This window comes from Oncorhynchus keta, chromosome 27, assembly GCF_023373465.1.
Source record: "Oncorhynchus keta strain PuntledgeMale-10-30-2019 chromosome 27, Oket_V2, whole genome shotgun sequence".
NCBI classification, from domain to species: domain Eukaryota; kingdom Metazoa; phylum Chordata; class Actinopteri; order Salmoniformes; family Salmonidae; genus Oncorhynchus; species Oncorhynchus keta.
This window is the reverse complement of record NC_068447.1, coordinates 47,026,374-47,046,954: the sequence shown is the minus strand read 5'-3', so window position 1 is coordinate 47,046,954 and position 20,581 is coordinate 47,026,374. Positions and strand designations below refer to the sequence as shown.

Sequence of the window (20,581 nt, the reverse complement as noted above, 5' to 3'; positions counted from 1 at the left end):
GAAGAGTATGCTATCATGTTGGCCTGTTTTCAGGAAGATTTGACTCAGTAACTTTTTGGGATGATCACCAAATTTGGGAGCTAATAAAATATATTCTGGCTGGTTTTGAGGTCGAGTTCTCTCTTATGTCATTATTTTATATACCAGCCCCATGGGTCGTGGAGCTGTTGAACATGCATAATTCCCACGAAAATAATAACTTGATAACCTAGAGGCCATCCAACCTGAGCAAAACAATCTGTTCCCATACAGTTAGTTCCAAAGCCTTTGTGCCTTTGATTAATGCTTGGAGGAGGTCCAGCCGATACGCTTTGATGGTTTTGATGTTTATTTGGACCCCCATTAGCTTTTGCAGCTATTCATCCAGGAGTCCACAAAAAAACAAACACACAAAACATAACAAGGACAATCGCACACATTTAAAAGAACTATATACAAAACAATACAACAACAAAAATATAGATAATAATAATAATAATACAAAATGTGTGTGTCCCGTCACAGTCCCTGCGGTTCCATGAGATGATGTTTAATCCTTTTTTAAAGGTCATTTTGCTCGAGTACTTGGAGATGGAAGGGGGTGAGCTTCTTCAATAACAATGTGTGATCAATAACATCAAGGGCTGCACTGGAATCTAACAATACAGCCCCAACTATCATCTTTTATCAATTTATTTTAACAAATCACCCGTCATCTGAGGCAGTGCAGTACAAGTTGAGTGCCCTTCTCTATACGCATGTTGAATGTCCGTAGTTGACTTGTTCTCAGAAAAATAGTATTTGTATTTGGTCAATTCCCTCCATCAGTTTACTAAGAGCAGGCAGCAAGCGGATTGGGCGGCTGTTAGAGCCAGCAAAGGGTGTTTTAGGATTTTTAGGGTGTGAAATGACTTTGGCTTCCTTCCATGCCTGTGGACACCCACACTCCTTTAGGCTTTGGTTAAATATGTAGGGGGGCATGTTTATATAAATGAAACTCACCAACAAAAACTATAAACGAGACGTGACGACTGGAGTGCTCACAGGCACTACACAAAAACAAGGTCCCACAAACTAAAGGTGGGGAAAAGGCTGTCTAAGTATGATCCCCAATCAGAGACAACGATAGACAGCTGCCTCTGATTGGGAACTATACCCGGTCAACAAAGAAATAGAAAAACTAGAATGCCCACCCAAAATCACACCCTGACCTAACCAAATAGAGAAATAAAAAGGCTCTCTAAGGTCAGGTCGTGACATCAAGGTTGTCTATACCTGGTGGTGTATCATTCTTATAATTTATTGATTAAAAGTTTTTCAACCTCTCCCACACTAACTTGACCAAATTCAAAACAGCAATCCTTCTCTTTCATTATGCTTTATACAAAAATATGATGATTCACTCACTGTTCAATGTTGTCATTGCACTTCCTAGTTTTTCCACTACTAGTGAAATAGTCATTGAAATAAATTGGCAATATCGAAAGGTTTTGTTATAAATGACCCATCATCTTCAATGAACGATGGAGATGAATTGGGTTTTCTGCCCATTAAATAATTTAAGGTACTCAAAAGTATTTTCCCACTGTGTTTTATGTCATTTATCTTGGTTTGATAATATAGTTTCTTCTCTTTCTTAAGTTTAGTCAAAACATTTCTCAGTATGCCAACCAATCAGCTGAGCAGCCTGACTTGTTTGTCACCTCTTTTGCATAATTTCTTTGAACCATACAATTTTTTCTTTCATCATCAATCCAAAAGGGCTTTAACACTCCTCACAGTTAATTTCTTAACAAATACTTCCTGTTGGCATTCTCTCAACCAGCTTCATGAGGCAGTCACCTGGAATGCATTTCCATCCATGTGCCATGTTAAAAGTGAATTTGTGGAATTGTGTTTATGTGTTTGAGCCAATCAGTTGTGTTTGTGACAAGGTAGGGGTGGTATACAGAGGATAGCCATATTTGGTAAAATACCAAGTTCATATCATGGCAAGAACAGCTAAAATAAGCAATAAGAAATGACAGTACATCATTACTTGAAGACATGAAGGTCAGTCAATCTGGAACATTTCAAGAACGTTGAACGTTTTTTTCAGGTGCAGTTGCAAAAATAATCAAGCACTATGATGAAACAGGCTCTCATGAGGACCGCCACAGGAAAGAAAGACACAGAGTTACCTCTTCTGCAGAGGATAAGTTCATTAGTTACCAGCCTCAGAAATTGCAGCCCAAATAAATGCTTCACTTCACAGAGTTCAAGGAAGAGACACATCTCAACATGTGTGAATCTGGCCTTCATGGTAAATTTGCTGCAAAGAAACCACTACTAAAGGACACTAACAAGAAAAAGAGACTTGACTGGGCCAAGAAACACGGGCAATGGACATTAGGCCGGTGGAAATCTGTCTTTTGATCTTATGTGTCCAAATTTGAGATTTTTGTCCTTGTTAGATGCAGAGTAGGTGAACGGATTCTCTCCGCATGTGTGTTTTCCCAATGTGAAGCATGAAGGAGGAGGTGTGATGGTGTAGGGGTGCTTTGCTGTTGGCACTGTCTGTGATTTATTTAGAATTCAAGGCGCACTTAACAGCATGGCTAGCACAGCATTCTGCAGTGATACACCATCCCATCTGGTTTGTGCTTATTGGGGCTATAATTTGTTTTTCAACAGGACAATGATCCAACACACCTCCAGGCTGTGTAAGGGCTATTTGACAAAGAAGGAGAGTGAAGGAATGCTGGATCAATACCCCAATCTCAACCCAATTGAGATGGTTTGGAATGAGTTGGACCACAGAGTTAAGGAAAAGCAGCCAACAAGTGCTCAGCATATGTGGGAACTCCTTCAAGTCTGTTGGAAAAGCATTCCAGGTGAAGTTGGTTGAGAGAATGCCATGAGTGTACAAAGCTGTCAATGCAAAGGGTGGAACCTAAAATAGAAAATATTTTTTTATTTGTTTAACACTTTTTTGGTTACTACATGATTCCATGTGTGTTATATCATAGTTTTGATGTCTTCACTATTATTCTGCAATGTAGAAAATAGTAAAAAATAAAGGAAAACTGTTGAATGAGTAGGCGTGTCCAAACTATTGACTGGTACTGTATGTCGCAACATTTCCATCATAAGCACTTCTGTCTTTTCTGTAGATGTTATATCCTTGTATTGCTACTGCTGTATCAAAGGAATTATCTAAGAAAGTTTCTCGATGAAACTCACTTAGATAATGGCAATTGATGAATCTATTAATATACTAATACAATTATGCTTTTGTGGATGCATTTCTGTTAAACTCAGAGCATCATTATAGGAGAGGAGTGATCTATACAATCTAAAAAAAACTACAGTACTCCACATTTTCAATTAGAAAAATAAATACAGACAAATTCGATACACATGCATGCACACAGGTACAGTATGTATCTCAGGTCACACAGAAGCCTCCTAGTTGAATGGAAACCTGAAACCAATTTGACTGGAGATTGTCAACACACACACGAGACGACATGTCAAAGGTGAAGCCGGCACGCTGAATAACAACAGCGCATGGTGCTTGTGTGCTCCCGGGTGGAGAGGGGGGGAAAAAGCACGAAGGGATCCCTGAATAAGGCCTGTTCATAAATAATGCAGAGGTGTACAGTTATCTGGGGCCGGGAATGTGATCGTGGCCCTCTCAAGAACAGTCTTTCAAAAAAAAAATATATATATATATATATATATGCTCCTGTAGGGTCAGTGTGCTGTCATGTGGCCTGCTGTCTTTTAGTTTAGTGTTGACATGATTGTTGTTGCTGCATGAAAACAACAACAACCTCTACCTTTCTCACCCAGCTGTCTCGACTCCCCACCACTAAAACTGCCCCGGCAAGGCAGGGTCGTGTGCATCACAATAGACTTGTCCAATAAGAAATGCTGATTTTGCTTTCCGTCGCATAGCCTGAGACCGTGTTCATTAGGGTATCTCCCAATCCGATCCCATGTGACAAAATGGAAGATTCCGGGGTTCTTGTTCTAATTTCCTTTCCTGCTCCATTCGTTTCTCTGGAGGTCCCTGCGTTCTGCCTTCCCTGGCTCAATGTGTTGAATCAAGAGACGCTGGTCTGGAAGATTAAAGCCGATGAATAATTGAGGCTACTTAAGAAGCTTATTAACTCCCATGGCGGTGGTGGAGCTGGGCTGGAGGCTACGAAGCGAGCGGCAGGAAACTGAGCCTGGTGCCTCCTGTGAGACGGGGCCATTTTGTTTCTACACAAACAATTTTGAGGTGAATCCTCAATGATTCCTGTTTGGGTCTACGGTAATAAGCTTAGTGGGAGAGATGGAAGTGCTGATTGTTGATGTAAGACAGACTAAAGGGACATTCACGCAAACATGTTATATGTACTAATATGTACTATGAAACTAATCGTGGAGCTATAGACACGAGTCTAGATTCAATCAGTTAACCCGCAATAACCGACAACCGCACATCAGTTTCATCATTTTTATTGAGGCGATGTCGGAGGTGTCAGAGTTGTAACTGCATTGGAGCTTCCGGTGTTATACCTATCAACGACATTTCCATTGGATATAAATCCGATATAAATCCGTATGATGTTTTTATTGATTTTGAACGCGAGTGTCATCATGTTTATATAGCCTTTCTCATTCGGAACTTCTAAAGCGAGTGGGATGGGTGTGGCTTCGTGATAATGACCACACAAGCAGCCACTCACCGATTTGACAGCTCTAAAGCAGTTACACCTCCGGCTTAACGCTTGATCTGATTGGATCTGGGCCTTAACTCCTGTTTACATCCAGGTTAATACAGAAGTAGGGAATCAAAACGTGAGACACTGGATGAGGGCCAGTCACTCAGTCGTAAAGTTAAAGAGACTAACTCTTGGCTTTGTAATTCAAATTATTAAAACAGACTGTGTGGCTACAAAGACTTAACTCCTGTTAATTCCAGGTCTAAGCAGGTCAGCCAATCATTCAGTCATGAAGTAAAATAGTAAAACTACTCACTCTTGGCCTTCTCGTTCTTGCGAGAAGGCCGCCAGCGGATGCAGGACTTGTGTTGGTCCAGGTAGAAGTAGCGCACCAGTCCCTTGGAGCCGCCGCGCAGCTTCACCATCTGGGTCCCTGTCTGCATGGAGCTCATGCATTTCTCCACTGGAGAGGGAAACACAGAAAGCGTGAAGTTAGTGTGAGTGTAAGAGTGAGAGAGTGTTTGTATTCGAGTGATTATGTCTGGGATAATGAGGGAGGCTGTGTGTATTGCATTGGAGTGAGCGTAGGTGTTGTTTTCAAGCACCAATTCATTCATTCATTTCAGTCTGGAGCTCAAGGCAGATAAACATTTATTTACCATTTACTCACACAAGGTCGCGCTCACACATACTGCATTGGATATGGCTTTCACAGCAGCCTGTGTTTTACTTAGAGGGAGAGAGAGAGAGAGTGAGAGGAGAGGGGGAGAGAGAGAAATGGGGGGGAGAGAGAGAGAGAGGGGGGAGAGAGTGAGAGGGGAGAGAGAGAGAGGGGGAGAGAGTGAGAGGGGGAGAGAGTGAGGGGGAGAGAGTGAGAGGGGGAGAGAGAGAGAGAGAGTGAGAGAGAGAGAGAGAGAGTGAGAGTGAGAGGAGAGTGAGAGTGAGAGGAGAGAGAGGAGGAGAGAGTGAGAGGGAGAGAGAGAGAGAGAGAGGAGAGAGAGAGAGAGAGAGAGGAGAGAGTGAGAGGGAGAGAGAGTGAGAGGGAGAGAGGGAGAGGGAGAGAGAGAGAGAGAGGGGGAGAGAGTGAGAGGGGGAGAGAGAGAGGGGAGAGAGTGAGAGGGGAGAGAGTGAGAGGAGAGAGTGAGAGAGAGAGAGAGGAGAGAGTGAGAGGGGGAGAGAGAGAGGGGGAGAGAGTGAGAGGGAGAGAGAGTGAGAGGAGAGGGGTAGAGAGTGAGAGGGGGAGAGAGTGAGAGGGGAGAGAGGGGTGAGAGGAGAGGGGAGTGAGAGTGAGAGGGAGGGGGAGAGTGAGGGGAGGAGAGGGGGAGAGAGAGTGAGAGGGAGAGAGAGTGAGAGGAGAGGGGGTAGAGAGTGAGAGGGGAGAGAGTGAGAGGGGGAGAGAGTGAGGAGGGGGAGAGAGAGAGGGGAGAGAGTGAGAGGAGGGAGAGAGAGAGGAGAGAGAGTGAGAGGGAGGGGGAGAGAGTGAGAGGGGAGAGAGAGAGAGGGGAGAGAGTGAGAGGGGGAGAGAGAGAGAGGAGAGAGAGTGAGAGAGGGAGAGAGAGTAGAGGGAGAGGAGAGAGAGGGGAGAGAGAGAGGAGAGGGGGAGAGAGAGAGGGGAGAGAGAGAGAGGGGAGAGAGTGAGAGGAGAGGGGGTAGAGAGAGAGAGGGGGAGAGAGAGAGAGGGAGAGAGAGAGAGGGGGAGAGAGAGAGAGGGGGAGAGAGTGAGAGAGGAGGGAGAGAGAGGGGGAGAGAGTGAGAGGGAGAGAGAGTGAGAGGGGAGAGAGAGTGAGAGGAGAGGGGTAGAGAGTGAGAGGGGGAGAGAGAGAGAGAGTGAGAGGAGAGGGGGTAGAGAGTGAGAGGGGGAGAGGAGAGAGAGTGAGAGGAGAGGGGTAGAGAGTGAGAGGGGGAGAGAGTGAGAGAGAGTGAGAGGGGGTAGAGAGTGAGAGGGGGAGAGAGTGAGAGAGAGGAGAGGGGGTAGAGAGGGAGAGGGAGTGAGAGTGAGAGGAGAGGGGGTAGAGAGTGAGAGGGGAATAAGGGGGAGAGACGGGTGGAGAGAGAAACAAAGAGGGGGGAGAGAGAGCGAAATGGGGGAGAAAGGGGGGAGGGAGAGCGAAATGGGGGAGAAAGGGGGGAGAGGGAGAGGAGGAAAGGAAGGGAGAGAGGAAGGGAATTGGGAGAGAAGGGGACATGGAGAGAGGGAGGGGGCAAGAGAGAGGGGTAGGGAGAGAGAGAGGGAGGGGGCAAGAGAGTGGGGTAGGGAGAGAGAGAGAGAGTGGGAGGCAGAGAGAGGGAGGGAAGGGAAGATAAAGGGGGAGAAGGCAGAGCCAAGCAATTTCCTTTCTTTTTTTTTATCCCCTGAACCAGACACCTATTTTACACTGTGTTAGTGTGGAAGAAGAAAAATGGTTAGCTATTGTTAGCTACCCGAATCCATTTGGTTTGTACAGAAGAGATTATTAAACACTGGTGCTGAGACGAGAGCACTTCTCACACAGCACCAAACATACCTCAAGAGGAAAATGGGTAAAACAGAGCGGCACCAAAATATCGCTACCACATTTAGGGCACGATTTCGGTCATTCAGGTCATTATTTTGGTTTCAGTTTGACAGCTCTTCCACAGATAGCCCAGGTAATGGCATCCCTATTTAGCTTGTCCAGTGCCACTGTTAGCCCTACACAACCCTGGGCTAAGGCTGAAGTCTCCAATGCCAGATTCTCAACTGTCAGGTGTCAATAACATCCTATGAATGAATCATGTTCGACTAATATATAATACCATTATGATTATTATCATAAACATCTCCTTAAACATTATGTGTGGTGCTTACGTAGTACCACCCTTAGCGGAGTTACCAACAACCGGATGCATTCAGGAATACAGTCATCTTTGACTTAAGTTCCGGTGGGAACTCCGCTCAGGCATTTCTTTTACGCCTGCTATGTTAGACTAAAGTAGTACAGACATCCCAGTGACAGATAGATTGCCATTGTTTTGGCTTCCCTGGGCTTTCATTGGTCAATAGTGAGAATTGGCCCAGAGGCCCTGGTTAATTCCATGCAGTCCCGAACCCCAAACGGCCTGTGTCAATTTCCTCCAGGCCAGTGGTTCCCAAACGTTTTATAGTCCCCTACCCCTTCAAACATTCAACCTCCAGCTCCGTACCCCTTCAAACATTCAACCTCCAGCTCCGTACCCATTCAAACATTCAACCTCCAACCTCCAGCTGAACCCCCTAGTCCCGTACCCCTTCAAACATTCAACCTCCAGCTGCGTACCCCTCTAGCACCAGGTTCAGCACACTCGCAAATGTTGTTTTTTGCCATCATTGTAAGTCTGCTGCTATATGATACATTTATTAAACATAAGAATGAGTGTGAGTTTTTGTCACAACCCAGCTCGTGGGAAGTGACAAAGAGCTCTTATAGGACCAACAACAACAAGCTACTGAACATGGAGTCTGACTGCAGTGCCAACAATAACAAGCTACTGAACATGGAGTCTGACTGTAGTGCCAACAATAACAAGCTACTGAACATGGAGTCTGACTGTAGTGCCAACAATAACAAGCTACTGAACATGGAGTCTGACTGTAGTGCCAACAATAACAAGCTACTGAACATGGAGTCTGACTGTAGTGCCAACAATAACAAGCTACTTTACATGGAGTCTGACTGTAGTGCCAACAATAACAAGCTACTGAACATGGAGTCTGACTGTAGTGCCAACAACAACAAGCTACTGAACATGGAGTCTGACTGTAGTGCCAACAATAACAAGCTACTGAACATGGAGTCTGACTGTAGTGCCAACAATAACAAGCTACTGAACATGGAGTCTGACTGTAGTGCCAACAATAACAAGCTACTGAACATGGAGTCTGACTGTAGTGCCAACAATAACAAGCTACTGAACATGGAGTCTGACTGTAGTGCCAACAACAACAAGCTACTGAACATGGAGTCTGACTGTAGTGCCAACAACAACAAGCTACTGAACATGGAGTCTGACTGTAGTGCCAACAACAACAAGCTACTGAACATGGAGTCTGACTGTAGTGCCAACAACAACAAGCTACTGAACATGGAGTCTGACTGTAGTGCCAACAACAACAAGCTACTGAACATGGAGTCTGACTGTAGTGCCAACAACAACAAGCTACTGAACATGGAGTCTGACTGTAGTGCCAACAACAACAAGCTACAGTACATGGAGTCTGACTGTAGTGCCAACAACAACAAGCTACTGAACATGGAGTCTGACTGTAGTGCCAACAACAACAAGCTACTGAACATGGAGTCTGACTGTAGTGCCAACAACAACAAGCTACTGAACATGGAGTCTGACTGTAGTGCCAACAATAACAAGCTACTGAACATGGAGTCTGACTGTAGTGCCAACAACAACAAGCTACTGAACATGGAGTCTGACTGTAGTGCCAACAACAACAAGCTACTGAACATGGAGTCTGACTGTAGTGCCAACAATAACAAGCTACTGAACATGGAGTCTGACTGTAGTGCCAACAACAACAAGCTACTGAACATGGAGTCTGACTGTAGTGCCAACAACAACAAGCTACAGAACATGGAGTCTGACTGTAGTGCCAACAACAACAAGCTACTGAACATGGAGTCTGACTGTAGTGCCAACAACAACAAGCTACTGAACATGGAGTCTGACTGTAGTGCCAACAACAACAAGCTACTGAACATGGAGTCTGACTGTAGTGCCAACAACAACAAGCTACTGAACATGGAGTCTGACTGTAGTGCCAACAACAACAAGCTACTGAACATGGAGTCTGACTGTAGTGCCAACAATAACAAGCTACTGAACATGGAGTATGACTGTAGTGCCAACAACAACAAGCTACTGAACATGCGTGAAACCTGTCTAGGCAATACACTGTCTTTTTTCTGTCAGAAAATATACATTCAAAAGTTTGTTTTATTTCAGTAAGAATGCCAAATATCATGGTATATCGTTGTGTGTTGCGTAATGTTCTTAAAATGTGCGCGTGCTTTTTCCCTCTGACAAAAAAACAGGGGGAGTGACACATATCAAAACTCAAATACACATGGCTATCCTCGATGGAAGGTGGGTATTGAAGAGGGACGGACACTCTTCCATTCGCCTAATAACGACTTGACACTTTCCTTGATCACTCTACCACTTATCGGTTTCCAGGTCACGGAGGAGGACAGTAAAGGAGAATCTCCATAGATGTTCTGACGCATGCTGGTGTGTCTGTATTGTCCCAGTCTGTCTGCTGCCAGTAAAAACCCAGTCTCTCCCTCTAGGGATCAATAATGTTTATTCATCTCATTCCCTTGAAAATAGGTGTTGAGTGAGTCGCTATGCAGGGAATAAACATTGTGAATATTGTGCACCAGAGACAATAAGAGCTGATGCATACTGTAACTGTACTCATTCCAAATAGGCCTGGACATACTGTCGCAATGCTCAGCCCAACAACATCAGTAAAACACGCCGGGCTTTGCACAGTCCAGCTCATTAGTGTTCATTTTATTCTCAGGCTGTTTAATAAGCAATATAAATAGACCACCCATCACCCACTCATTGACTTGAATGGGAATGCCTATTCTAGTAATTATATTTCTATGGATTGGGCATAGATGTTGAAACATTACATTATTGTGGCATAGAGACGCAGTACATTATTTATACAGTATATTTACAGTAGGGTCCGAAAATATTGACAGCCTTTATAAAGATGAGCAACAATGACTGTATCAAATAAATCAATTTAAATACAGAGCTATATTGTGTGCAAAAAATGGGAAATTATATTATTTTATACAATTGCTCAGAGAAATACATTTTGTTTAACAAGTACACTCTTAGAAAATATTGTGCAATCTAGAACCTAAAGGGTTCTTCGTCTGTCCCCATAGGAAAACCCTTTGAAGAACCCCTTTTGGTTCCAGGTAGAACCCTTTCCACAGTACCAAAAAGGGTTCTCCTATGGGGACAGCCGAATAACCATTTTGGAACCCTTTGTCAAAATCTACAAAGAAATGATTAATTGACCACAAAATCAACATATCGCAATGGCCATCTCAGTATCCGGACTTCAACACCATTGAAAACCTGTGGTTTGAATGGAAGAGGGCAGTACATAAGTGCATACTAAGGATTTCAAGGATCTGGAAGGGTTCTGTATGGAGGAATGGTCAAAGATCCCACCCAATCTCATGAATCATTTAAGAAAAGGGCTCAGTGTCCTTATCCTCGCAGCGGGAGGGTGCTGGAGTATTGAAAACGGGGGATCATTTTGACGCCTATTTTTTTTAAATGACTTGTTAAACAAAATAGATTTCTATGAGCAATTGTATTAGTATAAAATAATTGATCCCCCCCCCTAAATGTTTTGGCATACAATGTAGCTCAGTATTTTGTATTATATAGTTTGTGTTCCCCCGTCCCTGAACTGTGCCAAAAACTAAACTGTCCGCCTGCCTCTTCAGCTCCAAATCTGTGAAGAGCCACCCCAGATATAATACGGTAGGTGGTGAAGACCAACATCTGCTACAGAACCATCACAACCCCCTAAAACGCAATACTATCACTGACTGCATCTATCCCTTATACCCAGCCTTCATCTTAACTCTTCATAGTCCATGATACGGACAGACAGATCCTCCAGGAATCTACTCAACTGTGAGTGAGTGTGTGTGTGTGTGTGTGTTGGGAGTGGGGTAGGCTAATGGATTTCACTACAGCGACAATCGAATCAAATCTAGTCTAACGAAACTCTGTTTAAAGTGGGCCGAGTGCTGATTGCATGGTGCGTACAGCAGACAAAAGGTGACGAGGTGAAAAGGAGAGGGATGAAAGGGGAGACAAAGGAAGGTAGATGGGAGAGAGGATTGTGTCAAAGAGTTACGATATGAAATGATGGATATCTGCAGTCTAAACTGGGGGAGATGGAATGTGCACTAATGGGTCGTTGGGTCATCTACAGTCTCCTGTGACCTGTACAGAACACCACATCATTCTACAGGGCTGGGGTCACTTCCTGTTTGTTAACATGGACATGGAATGTCTCCATGGGAATGCAACTCAATTGTATTCAACACATTTCACTGGAATGTCGATGACCCCCAACCCTGATATTGTGGAACGGGGAAATAAATATGGCATATTTTCCAAGGTATTTTGTCAATACGTTGGAAGCTTCAAGGCTATTCACAGCCCATGGAAGCGCAACTAATCAAAGGACACTCAATTAGGCACCAGGCTAGTGCATGTTGGACTTTCCCTCTCTCAGGGATAAACTGCTGCTCTCGGAAGTTGCAGCTGTTTGAATTGCTGCTAATGGAGCAATTAGGGACCAACTGGTCAAACTGGGGCAGATACACATTGTCAAGAAGACTCAACTTCAAGGAATCTGTAGGAAACTCTTCGTAATATAACTACACTGCACAGAAGAACTAGTATGTTTTCTAAGAAGAAATTAGAGAAGGAACATTTTTTTTTTTAAAGTGTTCCAGTCATGTGTGTGTGTGTGTAGTGCAGTGTTTCTCGATCAATTCCCCTTGGGATCACACAAGCGGGTCTACGTTTATGTTTTAGCCCAGCAGCAAAACCTGATTCCACTGATCAAGAGCTCAATGATTCAGGTGGGTAGAAAAAAAATATGCACCCCTAAAAAAAAAAAAATGGTCCCTCGGGAAAGGACTGAGAATTGTATCATGAATAAAGGTTTGGCCTGATGTGAGACACTCATTTGTAGTGATAAGCAGACACAGCGTGGCAAAGAAACGCTGCAGTAGTACTGTAAGCAAAGACTTCTTCTAACAGCTGGAGGGAAATCTCAATGTTTGCCCAGAGACTGGCCACTTCAAACTAACTCTTTATATTGGGTCCAGAGCCGTTGCCATGGAAACATGCTCAGGGTTACACAGTATGGGGAGATGCAAAAGAACATATAGACAATAAGACAGTCCAGCAGGATAAAATAGTCATAAGAAATGCAGTATTGTGTGTCATTACTGTGTATTGTGTGTATTGTGTGTCATTACTGTGTATTGTGTGTATTGTGTGTCATTACTGTGCTTGACTAGCCTGCTGGATACAGATGCCAGTCATGGGAGATATGACCAACAACAAAATGACATTTGAGAGCTACTGAAAATAAATACATCAATTATAATGGCATTATCCTCGGCATGTCTACAAGGTCAAACCTAAATTCACACTTATTTGGACTTTTCCTGTAATTGAGTGTAATTACGAGAGAACGTCAGAATCACTTGTGTGTAACAACGTGTCAGCTAATAAAGGGAAACAATTACATCTCTGAATGAGAGAAATCACTTCGCCCCAAAAGGTCTGATTGAAACACACTAAAGTGGTTTGCTTGTTTCTTTTGAGAACAACCTACTGGAATTCAACAAATGCAATTAATGACAAGAATCAGACCAAAAACAAATGCTTGCTTGAAAACGAATCAAAGTAATTACCCTGACCGTCAACAACAATAAAACAATTACCCAGACAAAATTCCCATTCCATCTCCTAACTTTTTGTGTTGACTCTCAACATGATTTTAGTAAAACACATTACCCCATGACCTTGATTCATAACTACACTCTTCAGACTCCTACCCATCGTGTGAGGGCTTTACAACTGGTTAACATGGTTAAAATAGAAGACGGGTGATGGACACATAATCTGCCAGGAGGCAGCTGAGGATGAGGTAAGTTGGTGTCAACCTTAATGCTGCTAAAACAAGCAGTGGCAGAAGTGCCGGGTGCAACCACAGTGATGGTATGACCTGGTCGTCCAGCGCATCAGTGGGAGTACAGTCTGGGTAGAAGAAGTGGGCCAGGAGAGCCAAAGGGGCGGAGTCACGTTGTCCTTCACTCACTCGGTCAGAGCACTAGGCTAAGCTTTAGGGGATTGTCTGGAGTCCATATGTCACACACCCACACACACAAGCGTGCACACACATACACCTATAGACAGATGTTTCTGCAGTGAAGGTGTCTGTGTCACTGATGTAAAAAGCAGCAGACCAATAGGTCATTGGACACACAGTCCCACTCCAGTCATCCGGTAGAACAGTACCTAGTACCATGTCTCACCAGAGCTACGTAACAAATGTACTGTTCCTACAACACACACACACACACACACACACACACACACACACACACACACACACACACACACACACACACACACACACACACACACACACACACACACACACACACACACACACACACACACACACACACACACACCCATTCCGTTTCAACAACAAATGTACTCCAGAACACTAGTTATTGTAATGGTCAATCTTTAACCTAGTCCAAATGCCATCCATCCATCCATCCTTACCCATGTCTCCCAGCCTCCACATGGAGGAGGACACAATTCTGCTGCCAATACAGAAGAACTCCTCCACCAGGCAGGATAGGGAGGCCTGCTGCTGGCTCTTATACACAACACTCTCTCCCTCTTTCTTCTTCTCTTTCACCTTCTCGTCCCTGTGGATGGGGGCCTGGTCCGTGGTAGGGCATGGCTCCTGGGCAGCCTCCGCGTACCGCATCAGCGCAGAGGACACGGGAAAGGACATGGGAAAAAGGCCACTTGTCATCACCGAGGCGCTCATGTCTGAAGGATTGTGGGTGCACGCCGCCGGTTCCCTGTCTGCTTCTCTCAATTGCGAAAAGGAGATTGAATGCCCCGGCTACGTTTGCTCAGGTCGAGTTAGGTCTGTTTTCCCTCTGGCTGGCAAAGCCAATGCAAATGCGATATGGACATCTTAACGTATGACTGAGGTCAAAGGGGGATATTTTTTGGATTCGATTTGGAAGGATGCTTCTTCTGTCCTCGTTAGAGCTGATTAGTGTACAAAGTCCTTGGTAGACTGCTGAGAGTTAGTAATCACAATATCTGCTGATGGCTCCTTTCCAAAGCATTCTTTCAGATCTAGCCTTTTCAGTAGGCAGTTCTCTTGGTGGGAGAGCGAGAAGAAAATCCTCCTCTCCAAATGCTGTCAACAGTTAGTCAATAATCTGGCGCTGCTCACCACAGCAAACGACCTTCTCTTCTTCTCTTCTCTCAGCTCGCCTTCTCTTCAATATCCCTCCATCTCAGTTGACAACGAGGTGCGCCTGTATCATATATCCTTTCTCTTCTTTCTTCAGCTAGAATTCAAAAGGCTGCCTCTCAGTGTCAGTCGGGAGCGTAAATCCTTCGGAATCTCTAATCCAGGTCGGGGGGATTTACTTAACGTGTGGCGAGAAAGAGAGAGAGACACAGAGAAACGCACTGAGAAGTCTTGTTTTTCCTTCTCACCAATTAATACGTTTTTTTTTCATGCCTGAAAGTGTCTCCTGTGGGGCTACCAGAAGGTATCAAAATGACGACACACACAAGTCTGTGCACACAAACTCGATTTCCCCGGCCGAGGGGAAAGTTTGAGAGACCTCAATCTCCAGTTATGTTCCATGGAGAGGAAAAATGATCTCCCTCTCTATTCTGACCACCTGTATAATCTGGGTCCAGTTTGAATACATACAAACACTCCATTTTGGCTAATTGAATGGCCTGCTGATATAGGTGTACGAATATATGATTAGCTACTAGTGTGTCTTTGGCAGAGGTGCATATAAAACGACTTAAGCGCTGCAAAATCAAGTGGGAGGGTGAAAGAGGGGGTGCAAAGCCTTAAATCTGACAAAGCAAACACTGCAATAATGTCACACCTTCACTGTAAAAATAGAGACAGAGTTGGAATCCTCTTCCATTGTTATATAAGAAATCCCACAGTCCTTCTTAGTTAGAATTAAGAAACAGAAGACAAGTTGAATATTGAAGTGTTGTTTTGTAATCAAAATGCCTCCGTTAAATCCTCAGCTAGCAGTCCAATGCAATTTTAATTTGGGTGGTTACAAGTGGGGGGGGGGGGGGGTGGGGGGGGGGGTTTCTGCTGGCAGAGATCCTTGGTTCATGCCAGTCAGTGACAGAGCCATTTTAAGATTATGGAATTGAATAGCTTATAACGCACACACATTAACATCTCATCCTACATGGGGAATTGAGGACATGTTCTCATGAATTCGCTCTCGATATAGCAGCAGTATCGTCCAGTATCGCTAAGTCATTCCCTTGCCATATATTAATCAGAATATCATTTATCTGAAATATCACTTTCACAAATCTCGACAATGTAAAAAAAAAAATATTTAAACTACGAATCCGATAGGACAAGAGTCCTCTCACAGTCCCATCACAAGTCAGACTGTTGAATAAACTTCATTTGAATGTACTTTACCTGCTGTCTGCTGATTTTGACCTTATGTAGGAGGTAATATCCACAAAATATCCACAGAGTAGTGTCATTAACCAGACTTTCAGTACGCTGGTCTGTATGTCTGTTTGTATTTCCAGTTTGTATTTTCAGTGCGGATGCACTTTGCAAACGACTTGCACAATGTGTCAACAATGGCCAAGCTTAAATGAAGCACAGACCAAACATTGTCCCACACAATCAGCTGGAAAATTTCACAAGAATTTCCAGCTGATCGTGAGGGAAAACGCTTCGGTCGACAACGGTCGGCTACATTCGGCTATTGTTTACAGACTGTACATCACGTGAAATGCATCAGGAGATGGAAAAAACAGGCAACAGAACTTAACACTTTCCTGTGGTTACCCTATCTGCACTTCCTCCCACTAAAAGGACCAACGGCACAGACAACCGGTAAAGTACGTTTAAATTTGTGACTCATTTCAAGAAACTAGGCGTATGTCACACGTCACTACTTCACAGGAGAGCCATTTTAACGTAAGCTTTTATTTTTGGGGCAGAAATGCCTTCTGAAACGTGAACTTTCATGTGCTTTAATAACAAACTTGTATGACAATCTGTAAATACTAATAAAATGGTTAAATTACGAGCCAAGTTGGTTTGGCCATGGAAAAAGACAAGAACCTTCCCGCTAGCCACGATTGGCTGAGATAATGGATGGGTCGGACATGCCGAAAGATGACTTCAGATTGGTCTGCCATGTAGCATGCTTCTGTCAATAACATGGCTAACTAACATTACGTGTATGATCTGTGAAGTAATATTATTTGTATCTAAGAAATCCATTTGCATTGCTAGTTATAGCCTAATGTTAGATAGCTAGCTAACATTGAACCTAGTTGGTTAGTTTTAGCTACCTGCAGATTCATGCATTGTGGCTAGCTATGCCAATCAGTTTGAATTTCTAGTAGTTTTGGTTGGGATTATTGCTGTGTTCAAAACAACTGGGACCTCGGACAGCTCCAACTTCCGACTTCAGTGCATTCAAAAGAACTGGGAACTCTGGAAAAAAAACTAGCACCAACTGGGAAAAATCGTTCTGAACAGCCATCCAACTCAGGAACTCTGGCCTCTTTCTAGAGCCCAGACTTTCCGGCCTGAAGATCACTGATGTCATGATTTCACTAGTATTTTTCCAAGTTTGCAGTTGTCTTGAAATCACCATTAGGTTAATTGTTTAGCTAGCTAACTAGCTAGCTACCTACAGTACATGTCTAAACAAAAGACTGAACTTCGCTAAATGATTACATGACCCATCAAGTTAGCCAGGTGTATCTGGGGGTGATTTCGGCCATCTATTGTATTTCATGAACATGTGTACATGTCTAGACAATAGTGACCCATCCACATAGCTAGATGTGACTGTGGGGTGGTTATAGCATTTCTTTCACATGACCCATCAATCAAGACAAGTGTGTCTGGGTAAGAATCATATCATGTAAAGTATTTATACAATATGTATCTGGACACTTTCTATATTGCTACTATGCAAGTAACCATTCCACTGCACTGTTTATAAATGTTGTTTCCTATGCATGTGACAAATACACTTTGAAGGTTCCCAAGAACACAGTGTCCTCCATCATTCTTAAATGGAAGAAGTATGGAATCACCAAGACTCTACCGAGAGCTGGCCACCCATCCAAAATGAGCAATTGGGGGAGAAGGGCCTTGATGGTCACTCTGATAGAGCTCCAGAGATCCTCTGTGGAGATGGGATAACCTTCCAGATGGACAACCATCTATCCAGCACTCCACCAATCAGGCCTTTATGGTAGAGTGGCCAGACGGAAGCCACTCCTCAGTAAAAGGCACATGACAGCTGCTTGGAGCTTGCCAAAAGGCACCTAAAGACTCTCAGACCATGAAAAACAAGATTATGTGGTCTGTTGAAACCAAGATTGAACTCTTTGGCCTGAATGCCAAGCATCACGTCTGGAGGAAACTTGGCACCATCCCTACTTTGAAGCATGGTGGTGGCAGCATCATGATCTGGGGATGTTTTTCAGCAGCATGGATTGGGAGAGTAGTTAGGATCGAGGGAAAGATGAACGGAGCAAAGTACGGAGAGAGATCCTTGACGAAAACCTGCTCCAGAGCGCTCAGGACCTCAGACTGGGGCGAAGGTTCACCTTTCAATAGGACAATGACCCTAAGCACACAGCCAAGACAATGCAGGGGTGGCTTTGGGACAAGTCTCTGAAAGTCCTTAAGTGGCCCAGCCTTGAACCCAATCGAACATCTCTGGAGAGTCCTGAAAATAGCTGTGCAGCGACGCTCCCCATTCAACCTGACAGAGCTTGAGAGGATCTGCAGAGAAAAATGGGAGAAACTCCCCAAATATAGGTGTGCCAAGCTTGTAGCGTCATACCCAAGAAGATTCGAGGCTGTAATTGCTGCCAAAGGTGCTTCAACAAAGTACTGAGTAAAGGGTCTGAAAACGTATGTAAATGTGATATTTCCGGATTTTTATATATTTATATATTTGCAAAAAATGTATACAAATCTGTTTTTGCCTTGTCATTATGGGGTATTGTGTGTAAATTAATTAGGGGAAAAAGCTATTTACTCAATTTTAGAATACGGCTGTAATGTAACAAAATGTGTGAAAAGACAAGGGATCTGAATGTACTTTCTGAATGCACTGTAGGCCAAGGACTAGATATGTGTATTTTTGCTACTACTTTCACCACTTTTACTCTTGAAAGTCTTGGTTGTTTGCTACTACCTTACTCACTCTGTTTAGAGTGTGAATCCTGTGAATCCTTAAAGAGATGGGTGGGGTTAAGGCTTAAGAGGGTGTGAACGATGCTGAATGGGTGTAAACAAAGAAGAGCTCTCCAATAGGTGTACCAAAACATTCAAGGGACATTTTCTCAAAAGTGGGGTTACAAATGTATCAACCTTTGAAGCAGAATTACTTTCCCATTGTTCCTCAACTGTAGTGTATGATATACCATTTTCTATACTTTTATCCAATGTAAATAACACAAGTTACAATTGATCCCCACAAAAAAGGCAGCTCACCAGACAACTTGAAACTAGCTTATTGGCTTGAGAACGAGATTTAAAGGGAAATTCTGTTTGACCTGTTTTATTAGCTTCGACCGCAACTGGATTCTGGCGGTAATTTGGGCTGATATAGAGATCCAATCTCTGCTGTAGTATTGTATAGGCACACTCACAGCCTGGATGGACTATAGTAGGCCTGACCGAACGGGGCATTTCAGCACCAAGGCTAGCACAACAGCAGTATCCAGCTTGTTCACACAGTACTAGCTTCAGCTTGTGTTCCAAGAGCCTCAGAACAGCTTCCTTTCCATGCTTCCTTTTCTACAGACAGATCGTCGCCTGTAACCAGATCTTAACATGACTTGATGGGTTACATAATTTTTGGTTTTAGCCCAGCACGACCAGATCTGATTCAACGTGTCAGATCACCATCCACCTTGATTCAGTGGATCAGGCGGGTTATCAAAACGTCGTGCATTCCCAGGAGGGCTTCTGTGATTGAGAAACACTGACATCAGCATCAGCTGTTCCAGAAGAGGCTCATGATGCTCCAACTAAAAGACTCCCTGTGTGACCTCAACACACGCTCGCCGTTATACTGTGTCTTTTCGATGAAACAAGTTTCGCGAGTGCCGCCCAAAACAAACAAAAGAGGCGCGCGCGCACCTGGTGAAAAAAGAAACTCAAATATATTTTAAGGCAGAGGAGTTTAAACTGCCGCAATACACATGTGTACTCCCCCCGATATCAAGTAGGTTGGACTTGGCAAGGTGGTGTGGAGAATGACAGTGAGATATCAATGAGTCGTAAAGAACGCAGCCTGTCAATAGAATTATTGTGATGTTGAATTGTTTCAGTTAAGACAGTGGCGTTATAGCTGTGGGCTGCATTCTTACATTTGTGGGGAGGGAGTACTGGGCTGTATTTACTATTGCAAAGGACATAGCAAAACATAGTGATTTGTTGCAACGGAAAACAAAAATGTGAGTTTCTTATTGGACAAGTTCAGGTAGTCCCTCCCTGTTTCAGTCCGTTGTATTCCGTTTGTTGCCTAATGAATATGACCCTGGTTAGGATGCAACATGTCTTTAAAAACAGACCGTGGTTTATTGTACTTGTACTTGAATAGGCTACACTATGCAAAAAATAAATGTTACTCAGTGGGATCATATATTTAATGTGTTAAACTATGTGGACAGATTGATAGGCTGAGTTGTGAATGGATCTCTCTCTCTCTCGCTCGCCCTCTCTCTCGCTCGCCCTCTCTCTCGCTCGCCCTCTCTCTCGCACGCCCTCTCCCTCTCTCGCTCGCCCTCTCTCTCACGCCCTCTCCCTCTCTCGCTCGCCCTCTCTCTCTCTGCCCTCTCTCTCTCGCTCGCCCTCTCTCTCTCGCTCGCCCTCTCTCTCTCGCTCGCCCTCTCTCTCTCGCTCGCCCTCTCTCTCTCGCTCGCCCTCTCTCTCTCGCTCGCCCCCTCTCTCTCGCCCTCACTCGCCCTCTCTCTCGCTTGCCCTCACTCTCGCTCGCCCTCACTGTCGCTCGCCCTCTCTC

At 44.1% G+C, this 20,581-nt stretch overlaps 1 protein-coding gene across 1 annotated transcript in view; it reads right to left on the bottom strand.

The window, feature by feature from the left end:
• The window catches only part of plch2a (phospholipase C, eta 2a), a 192,219-nt gene that overhangs the window by 70,802 nt on the left and 100,836 nt on the right, over positions 1-20,581 (bottom strand). Inside the window, exon 3 of the mRNA XM_035739474.2 lies at positions 4,990-5,136. Coding sequence (XP_035595367.1) covers positions 4,990-5,136 — 147 coding nt within the window. The remainder of the gene's footprint in view (positions 1-4,989; positions 5,137-20,581) is intronic.